At 54.9% G+C, this 10,140-nt stretch overlaps 1 protein-coding gene across 1 annotated transcript in view; it reads left to right on the top strand.

The window, feature by feature from the left end:
- CCDC9 (coiled-coil domain containing 9) overlaps positions 1-10,140 on the top strand; it is a 20,778-nt gene that overhangs the window by 9,469 nt on the left and 1,169 nt on the right. The window contains exons 5-12 of the mRNA XM_042781236.1: positions 3,150-3,233; positions 3,321-3,494; positions 5,049-5,230; positions 7,787-7,833; positions 7,944-8,079; positions 8,679-8,769; positions 8,856-9,219; positions 9,536-9,631. Of these exons, the coding sequence (XP_042637170.1) occupies positions 3,150-3,233; positions 3,321-3,494; positions 5,049-5,230; positions 7,787-7,833; positions 7,944-8,079; positions 8,679-8,769; positions 8,856-9,219; positions 9,536-9,631 (1,174 nt within the window). The remainder of the gene's footprint in view (positions 1-3,149; positions 3,234-3,320; positions 3,495-5,048; positions 5,231-7,786; positions 7,834-7,943; positions 8,080-8,678; positions 8,770-8,855; positions 9,220-9,535; positions 9,632-10,140) is intronic.

Genomic DNA, 10,140 nt, shown 5'->3' with positions numbered 1-10,140 from the left:
TGTCTGCTTCCCCCCCAAACCTGCTCCCCTTTGTTCTCCCCTTGTCACTTTCTCTCCATCCCTCTTCTTGCTGTTGGTGTGTCCATGCAAATGTCCATTTGTTTCTGCACCCTTTCTGTGTCTTTGTGTGCTATCGGTCTGTCTGCCTCTGAGCCCTGTCCGTCTGTCTCTATAACCTGTCTTCATGTCTGCCTGTCTGTCTCTATGTCCTAGCCATCTATCTGCATGCCCTGTTGGTCTGTCTCTGCATGTTGTCTGTCTGTCTCTGCTCCCTGTCTGTCTGTCTCTGTGCCCTGTGTTTCTCTGCAGGTTCTGTCCCTCTGTCTCTGCGCCTTGTCTGTCTGTCTCTCATGCTGTTTCTCTGTCTTTGCATGTTGTCTGTCCATCTGTCTGTGTCCCGTCCGTCTGTCTCTGAGTGCTGTCTGTCTGTCTCTCTGTCCTGTCTGTCTGTAGTGCTTGGGTGTGGGAGCTCTGTCTTGCTCTCTCTGTATCTGTCACCTTCCCTGGATGGTTTGTGGGGAGCGAGGTTTTTAATGTAATTGCCCCCGACGTACGCACACACACGCACGCACGCACACAGGTGAGAAGGTGGGAGGCTGTCTTGCATAGTGGCTCCCACCCCTCCATGGACTTGGTTACAACCTGGTTCTGTTAGTTGTGTGTCCTTAGGCTACTTACTTCCTCTTTGTGGGTGTCTGGGTTTTTGCTTTCGGATGGCAGTGTTGATTTAACTTGAAGGTTATTATAAGCATCCTGACTTTGGGCATTGAAGCTCTTAGTATGGTGCCTGGCACAGAGTAAGTTCTCAGGAAATCCCACCTGTGGGTGTTTGTTACCTGCACACACCAAGGGGCTGTAACAGAAGGGCCCTGAACCATCACGGCTTAATGAAGGTGAGCCCCGAGGAGAGGTAGGGAGGTCCTGCTCTGTGGTGACATCCGGGGACGCAGGTCCCTGCTTCCTTGCTGTTTAGTTCCTGAGGGTATGGTCCTGGCCCACACAGTCGAAGCCATGTTGCCGACAGTGTTGAGTTCTAGTTCATGGGACGCATAGGACGTTCACGTTCACCACTCCTCATGTTCTGCTGGGGGAAACCCAGACACCTGGCTTACAGCTAGCTGCAAGGGAGGCTGGGTAATGAAACCGTCATCTCTGGCGGGTTGGCCACGTGCTCATCTAAAATGCTGTTTCCGTGGAAGAAGGAGAGAGTGTGTTGTCGGAGGTCTGCAAGCCGTCTGCCAAGTCATCATCACTGTTATTATTGTCATTACTGTGGCAGTGGTGGGTGTCAGGGTCCCCAGGGCCACTCCCAGGCTCACTGGTTTTCTGGAAAGACTCCCAGGACTCAGCATATAGTTGGACACACAGCCGAGATTGGCTGCAGTGAAAAGATACGACACAAGATCGGGGAAGGGAAAAGGTGCGGGTGGAGTCCCGGGGAAACCAGGAGCAAGCTTCCAGAGTTCTCTCCCTGTGGAGTCAGCTGGGATGCTAACTCCCGCGGCAACAAGTTGGGACAGCGCGTGTGACCTGTCCACCAGGGAAGCTCAGTGGAGACACCCTGCCCAGCTTTTTTATCAGGGCCCGGTCCTGTAACCACCCTCTGCCTGGCATGAACCCGAGTTCCAGACTCCCAGAAGAAGAGGTGTTCATTACCCACCGTGTTGTTCACATAGACTCTGTGGGCACAGGAAACCTTTCATACAGTCAGCCGCTGGTGCCAGTCAAGGGCAGACCTTTCCAAGACGGCAGGCTTAAAGATTGTGACCAGCACATGGGTAACAAACATTTACTACCTCAAGAGTCTTCACGTGTGCAGTTCAGCAACATTAAATACGTTCATCATGTTACTTAACTGTCACCATCATGGTTCCTGACTTTCCCCTCACCCTTAGCAGCAGCTCAGTGTCCTCTGATGTGGTATCTCTTTTTGGTGGTGGTGTAATCATACGTAGCTGAATATCTGCCACCTCGACACATTTTGTACACACGGTGCAATGACGTTCCATTCACCGTATTGTGCACCCAGCACTACTACTATTTCCAGATTTTTCTGTCCCCTTTAGCAAAAGCCAGCGCCCCGTCAGCAGTCACGGCCCCCTCCCCTTCCGGTCCCTTTGCCCCCAGGCTTTTGCCTGTTCTTGGTATTGCTTATAAATGGGGTGATACTGATACTCATCCCGTGGCTTGCGTCTGGCTTCTTTCGCTCGACATAATGTTTTCATGGTTCATCCGTGTTGTAGCGTGTGTCCAAACATCATTCCCTTCCATGCCTCTTGATGGCTGAGTAATAACACTTCACTGGTCATAGAGGGAGACCGTGGGTCCAGGCCTCCCCAAGGGCGTGAATGTCACAGTAAAGCGAGTCACACGGACATTGTTTCCCCCAGTGCATACAAAAGTTATATTTACAAGACAATGTAGTTTACTTTGGTGGTCTGTTAAAGGGGCTCTGGTGGCATAGTGGGTAAGGCATTTGGCTGCTAACCAGAAGGTCAGTGGTTCAAACCCACCAGCAGCTCTGCAGGAGGAAGATGCGGCAGTCTACTTCCGTAAAGATTGACAGCCTTGGAAATGCAGTGGGGGTTGCTGAGTTGGAATGAGCTCGGTGGTGGTGGTGGTCTGACAGGTGTGCAATAGACCGGTGAAAGAGTTTGAACTGCCATGAGAATGGTCCAGATGGGACGCAGAGATACAACACGAGCACAGGCTGTTGGGAAAATGGTGCCAATAGACTTGCTTGACGCAGGGCTGCCACACCTTCAATCTGTAAAAACACGCAGTTTGTGGAGACGCAGTAAAGCAGAGCAGAGGACACGAGTGTGCCTGTGTGTACCACACGTCGTTTCTCAGTCCGTCTGTCGATGGACCTTGGGCTGCGTGGCTGCTGTGTGTAGTGAGGGCTGCAGTGGTGTTGGAGGACGAGTTTCTCTTTGAGTCCCTGCTTGGAAATCTGGATTTACCCAGGAGTGGAATCACTGGGTCCCATGGTAGTTCTGTTGAACTGTTTTTCAGTTTCGTTGTTGTGCTTTGGGTGAACAGGGTTGACCGTTGTGAACACACGTTAGCTGTCTCCCTGCCCAGACAGCAGCGAATCCCCGGGTTGCGTGCGGCTGCCTCAGGTGGGCGTCTTGTCTGTGTCCTGCCAGGAGTGGGAGGAGCGGCGCCGACAGAACATCGAGAAGATGAACGAGGAGATGGAGAAGATCGCAGAGTACGAGCGCAACCAGAGGGTCAGTGCCCGGGTCCCGTGGCGGGCACGCGGCTCAGCTCAGCTGCCCGCCAGCCTGCCAACATCTGCACCCTGTGCCTGCCTGCAGGAGGGGGTGCTGGAGCCCAACCCTGTGCGGAACTTCCTGGACGACCCACGGCGGCGCAGCGGGCCCCTGGAGGAGCCGGAGCGGGACCGTCGGGAGGGCAGCCGCCGGCACGGGCGCAACTGGGGAGGCCCCGACTTCGAGCGCGTGCGCTGCGGCCTGGAGCATGAGCGGCAGGTGGGTGCTGGCCGTGCGTCCCCAGGCAACGTGGGTCCTGCATCAGTTCTCCGAGCAGCGTGTTGATGGAGTGCGTCCTGTGCGCCTGCCACTGCTCCGGGGCAGCCGTGGGCAAGGCCCGCCAGGGCCGCTGCACTTTATCTTCCTTATTAAAAAGAGCACTGGGGGGGTGCAGTGGTTAAAGCATTCGGGTGCTAACCCAAAAGTTGGCAGTTTGAACCCACCAGCCAGCCACTCTGTGGGAGAAAGATGTGGCAAGCTGCTTCCAGGAAGATTAGGAGCTCCTTGGAAACGCTGTGGGGCAGTTCCACTCTGTCCTCTAGGGGCGCTGTGAGTCAGAATGGACTCCACGGCAGTGGGTGTGGTTTGGGCTTTGCTTCTGTAAAGACTGACAGCCTTGGAAACCCTGTGGTGCAGTTCCACTCTGTCCTCTAGGGGCGCTGTGAGTCAGAATGGACTCCACGGCAGTGGGTGTGGTTTGGGCTTTGCTTCTGTGAAGATTGACAGCCTTGGAGATCCTGTGGGGCAGTTCCACTCTGTCCTCTAGGGGCGCTGTGGGTCAGAATCCAGGCAATGGGTTTGGTTAGGGCTTTGCTTCCATGAAGATTGGCAGCCTTGGAAACCCTGTAGTGCGGTTCCACTCTGTCCTCTAGGGACGCTGTGACTCAGAATCAACTTCATGGCAGTGGGTTTCAGTTTGGTTAGGACTTCGCTTCTGTAGAGATCGACAGCCTAGGAAACCCTCTGGGGCAGTTCTGGTCTGTCCTGTGGGGTCGCTATGAGTTACAATCGACTTGACGGCGGTGGGTTTGGGTTTTGGTAGTCCCCAACTTACAGCATGTTCGAGTTATGAAGGACTGCACTTAACGACCACCCGTTTTTTGTGTTCTGTTTTTCGCACGTCTTACTGTTTTATATCGCGCACAGGGTTGCACGCGTAATTTGCTGGCGTTGCCCTCCTCAGATGTCCACTGACTGACATTCGGGTGTTAACATTTACTGTTGAGAACGCTTCCGTGGAGCAGGTTCTGGCCTGGTCTGTAGTGAAGTCGGGGTCGGTGTTGGGCGTCATAATGGATAGAAAGTTGGGCAGTGATCCCCTGCAACAGCATGTGACACTTGAACTGTGCACACGGCCAACAGGTTTCATGACCCCAACTTAATTGTTAGGACACAGTAATAATGAAAACCCCAAAAAGTGACGTATTCGAGTTACAGCAGAACCGACTTATGATGGAGTGGTTGGAATGCAACCCTGCCATAAGCTGGGGACTGCATTTATGTGACGGTCAGGTAGTGCCAGTTGTGGAGAAGGAAAATCAAGCAGGGTGAGGGCACTGAGATGGGGTCCGCAGGGGTGTGCTTAAGAAGGAGAGATCTGGGATGGCTTCCTGGAAGAGGTGCTATGGGAGCAGACCTGTTCTAACCTTTGGCCCATCACCTCCCTGTGTGGCCTTGGGCAGTGGCTCCACCTCTCTGAGTTTACAAGGGCTGGGGTCGGGGGTGGGGGGGAGATCAGGGCAGGGTCCTGACTGGCTGTTGGTCGGGGGGCAGGGCCGCCGGGCTGGCCTGGGAGGCGCTGGTGACATGACGCTGTCCATGACGGGCCGGGAGCGGTTGGAGTACCTGCGTTGGAAGCAGGAGCGGGAGAAGATCGACCAGGAGCGGCTGCAGCGGCACCGGAAGCCCACTGGCCAGTGGCGGCGGGAGTGGGATGCCGAGAAGACCGACGGGATGTGAGTGTCCTCCTCGCTTGCCCTCTCTGGCTCCTTGACCTTGGCCCTGACTCTTAACTGCTTTGACTTACTCTCTGGTTTCTCACCCGATCAGTTAGCAAATGCTGTGGTCGTGCTGTGTAACCCCCACCAGGTCTCAGTCACATGAAATAGCAGCACTGAGTTCTCTTGTCCTCTCAGGGCGGCTGGGTTCAGCAGATCAGCCTGGGCCCAGCTGGGCTTGGCTCCTTGCTGCAGGCTGAGCTTGGCTCTGGTCCACGGGTGCCAATCTTGGGGCTCAGGCTGCGGGGGGCAGTAGCTACTGGGGACATGCTTGTCGTGGCATTGAGACGCACCTGAGGGCAGGTGCACACATGTCTGCAGACTCAACGTCTCTGGGTTGGGGAGGTAGTGTTGCCTGCCCTAGTGTATGCAACTGGAAAATGTGTGACCAAGGGCATGGCTGTAAACTCTAATGTAGGGAGGGGGTGAGAATTCGCTAACAGCGATTGGACCCTTGCACCCTCCCACATACATCCAACCTGTCCCCCAACCACCCAACACCCTCCATGACTTGCTGCCATCTTACCCTGTGGGGTTATTTCTATCAAGTCTGACTGTTCCCGTTTGGGTCCAAGAAAACGTTCAGTCAGTCAAACTTAAAGGTGTCATTGTGTCACTGACAGGGAGACTGGCTCTCCATCTTTGGGAGAAGATTCGGGAAGAGCCGATAGGTTTCTTTCTGATAGGTTTCCCTCTGCTCCCCTGTCCTCGGAGGGGTTGGGAGTTTTCATATACCTCTTAACTTTATTCTTTCTTATTTTTTAAAATAATAATTTGGGTGAAGGTTTGCCCAGAAATGTAGGCTCTCCCAGTCAACAGTTTCTTCGCAAGTTGTCTCAGTGACACTGGTCCCATTCTTCACTGTGTGCAAACATGCTTGTGATTTCCATTCTGGTGGTCCTGTTTGCATTCATCTAGTCTCCCTGCTCCTTTACATGCTCATCTTTGTTTGAAAGTAATTGGTGACTGACTGGTTTCCTGTAGGCGATTTTTTTAAGTGAGCACAGTACTTACGGGTGAGATTCAGTATGTTTTTAGCCAATTTGTTATTTAGCTGCAAGGTGAGCACAGCTTAGTTTCGGTTCAAAATTTGAAGTATCTGAGAGCGATAGTCTCAGGGAGTCCTCCAACCTCAACCAGCACAGTTACTGACCTTTACTCTGGGTTCTGAATAAAGAGAGAAGATTGTGTCCCTTTGCCTGGGAGGTGGGAGCGTATTTTGGATTGTGAGCTAAGCTTCTGCAATTATGACAGCTATCTGTGTCCATGTGGTAGTCCATCTCCAAGATGGAGGTGGCTGGGCTTTTGGGGGACAGGGTTAAGGATGAGGAAGTGATTTCTTTTTCCCCTTGTTTCCCAAAAGCAGTCTGTTTATTAGCCTTCTTTCCCAAAAGTCAACTAATGTATGTGTCCATTGACTTTATGAACAGATACATTGATTCCCTTCTATGTGTCACAGAAGGTTCTAGATGATGGGGATATAGCAGTGAACAAAACATTTCTGCTTTCATGGGACTTACCATCTAGGGGGAAGATGGGTAATGAATACAGGTCATCCCTGACTTACGATACATTCGAGTTACAATGAACTGTACTTACGACAGCCTTTTTTTTTATGATTTGTGTATTTTAAAAACTAAAACCAGAAAACCAAATTCAGTGCTGTCGAGTTGGATCCGACTCATAGTGGCCCCTCCTTGGGTTTCCGAGGCAGTATTATTACGCAAGTAGATTGCCCAACCTTCCTTCTCAGGAGTGTCTGGTGGATTTGAACTGACAGCCTTCTGGTTAGCAGTCAAATGCCTTAGGCACTATGCCACCAGAGTTCCCCCTATTTAAAAAAATATTGTATGTATGAAAGTATTTATATGTTTATATGTAATGTTTCCAACCCCTAAAAATAAACAGAAATTTATGAAGATGCTGATAATAACAGGCAATAATAATGAAAACTTAAAAAAAAAAATGGTATTTGAACTTATATCAGAACTGACTTACAGCGGAACCATGTCGGCACCCTGTAGTAAGTCGAGGACCACTTGCAGGTTTGGTCTGTTCATTTTGAAGGGTAATGAAACAGAGCATGGAGATAGGGAAGCATGGGGATGATTATTTTCGATTGTGGGTGGGGGTTCAGGGAAGGCCTCTTCCTTGAAGCTGAGGCCTGAAGGAGGTGAGGAAGCAAGCCACCGAAACATCTGGGAAGAGTGTTCCAGGCAGAGGGACCAGCGGGTGCAAAGGCCCTGAGGCAGCAGTGGGTGTAGTAGGAGAACCCAGGTCACAAACCTGTCTCTGTGCCGGTGACTGCGATCTCATATTTGCCTCTTGCCCGTCACTTAATCCAGTCTCTCTTGTCATCAGTGACCCCATGTTTGGCCATCTCTCCTCTGGTCCTAATTTCTAACCCTGCCCTGTCCCTCTCTTTCTCTTCTCCTCCTACCTCCCTGTTCCCTGTTTCTCCAGCCACCAGCTCATCCTCTGTCTCTCTCTCTCTCACTCTCTCTCTCTCTCCAGGTTCAAGGAAAGTCCAGCCCCTGCCCTTGAACCATCCCACCGCTATGGTGAGTTCTTGGCCTTGGATCTGGGTGGGGCAGCCGGTTGGGCTGGGCTGTGGGGAGTGGGGAGGTGTCTGGGACCACAGATCCCAGACAGCTCCTGGGCTCTGTTGTAGATGACCAGCCCTGGGTCCGACCCCCCAAACCTCCCACTTTCGGGGAGTTCCTGTCCCAGCACAAAGCTGAGATCGGCAGCCGCAGGCGGAGAAAGAGCAGCCGGCCCCAGGCCAAGGCAGCCCCCCGGGCCTACAGGTGAGCGCTCTGCCCCCAGCACATCCACGTCCCTGGCGGAGCTGTGGCTCTGGCCTCTGTCCCTCTCTGTGTTGACTTGTGGATGTCTGTGTGCTCCGGGGGTGGTTTTCGATCAGCTGCTAACCTGACGGCAGTCTGACCCACCCATGGGACCACAGAAGAACGTCCTGGCTATCTGCTTCTGTCAAAGTCAAAGCCGGTGAAAACCCCAGGGAGCAGTTCTGCTCTGTGATACCTGGGGTCCGTGGTCGGAGCTGACTCGACCGCAGCGGCTTTGTCTCTTTTGGTGTTGGTGTGGGTGTATGTTACGTCGTCTCTGTCCATGTCTGTGTGTCTGTGTGTTGGTCTTGGGCCTGTCTCATCTCTGTCGATCTGGCCCTTGGTTTTGGCGAGTTGGGGTCTGGTTTTTCTACTAACTCTCCCCTGTCCCTCCCTATCTCGCCTTCTGCCGCCTGGCCCCCCACTTCCATCTGTCCTCACTGCCTACTGCTCCGAGCTTGGGTCCCCATGCTCAAACCCCCCAAGCCCCTGCCCCTGGCTGAATTCTGTAGCTGCTCCTCCTCCCACTTGGGCCTCACCCCTTCCCCTGCCCCCTCCAGCGACCACGATGACCGCTGGGAGACCAAGGAAACGGCGTCTCCGGCCCCCGAGCCCCCCCAGGCCACTGCCCCCGAGGAGCCACACACGCAGGTACTCCTGGGCCCCCGTCCTGAGGCCGGGGTGCGTGTGGGTGCCAAGGCCCCGGCACCCTCTGACCTTCCTCATGTCCCCCGCAGCCACCCGAGGTCCCGGCCCCTGCCCTCCATCCTCCCGAGGATGAGGGGGACCGGGGAGACGGGGAGGATGAGGAGGACGGGGAGTGGGAGGACATAAGTGAGGAGGAGATGGAAGAGGAAGAAGACCCTGCTGAGGAGGAGGAGGGGGAGCACGGCCCCCAGGAGGCCGACCCTGCCGGCCACCCCGCCAATGAGCCAGCCAACCCCGCGCCTTCCCAGGAGCCCCTGCTGCTGGCCCAGGCCCCTGCCACGCCCACAAGCCCCTTCTCGCCCCCCGGGGGTCACCAGCCTGTGTCTGACTGGGGTGAAGAGATGGAGTTGAACTCCCCTCGGACCACTCACCCGGCCAACGCCCCGTCTCCGGGTGAGGCCTGGCCTTTCCGGGATGCATGAAGCTGCCTGTTTGTGGGTGTGCGGGAAGGGACCCTGGGGGGCTGGGCCCCAGGACCCCGCCAGCTGCGCCCACAGCCCTGGCCGTTGAGGAGGGCAGCCTGTCTTCTCCCTCCCATCTCTGGAATGCCCATCCCCAATCCTGCCTTTGACCCAGGCCCTTCCCAATAAAGCACTGACATCCTCAAATGACACTCCCCTTGAGCCCCCTCTAGTTCCCTCAGGGCGGCTGTCTTGGGGTGGGGGCTGTACATAAGGGTGGGGGCTGACTGGGCCTCCCCCTTCCTCAGGAGGCGACCAGCCGGCCCCCGCCTCCCTGGAGAGCGGGCCCAGTCTCCCGGGAAGCCTGAAAGCTGAAGAGGAGGAGGGGTCTGAGGCAGCCGCAGGTGGGGGCAGTGGGCGGGGCGGGCGGGGAGTGGGCGGGGCAGAGGACGCAGTGGTGTCTTCCTCCTGCTGGGGGCGTTAAGGGGGAGGAGGGTGCGGAAGGAAGAGGATGTGGTCCTGTGTGGGGCTGGGGTTACAGTGCTGCGCTTGGGAGGGCCAGTGAGTTTAGGGATGGGACACGTCCGGGTGAGGTGGGAAAGGAACTAGGCCCAAGGGGGTGGGGCTGAGGGGAGGACGCGCCTTTAAGGGCCAAGCGAATGAGAATTGAATATGTGAGTGGGGCCAGGGGTGGGGGTGGGCTGTGGGTGGAGCAAGGATGGGACGCGGAAGTTTGAAAGCTTTGGGAAGCCGTGTGTAGGTTCTGTGGCAGGAAGCTGAGATCTCTGGTAGCAGCTAATGGCTGGGCTGGGAATTCGAATTGGGCTGAGTAGAGATCAGAAGCTGGGAGTATAGTGCCTAAGGCACTTGACTGCTCACCAGAAGGCTGGCGGTTCAAACCCACCAGCCATTC

This window comes from Orycteropus afer, unplaced genomic scaffold (genome assembly GCF_000298275.1).
Source record: "Orycteropus afer afer isolate SDZICR_OR568_19922 unplaced genomic scaffold, OryAfe1.0 scaffold00099, whole genome shotgun sequence".
Taxonomy (NCBI): Eukaryota; Metazoa; Chordata; class Mammalia; order Tubulidentata; family Orycteropodidae; genus Orycteropus; species Orycteropus afer.
Note: the sequence above shows the minus strand (reverse complement) of the source record. Positions and strands in the feature narration are given on the sequence as shown.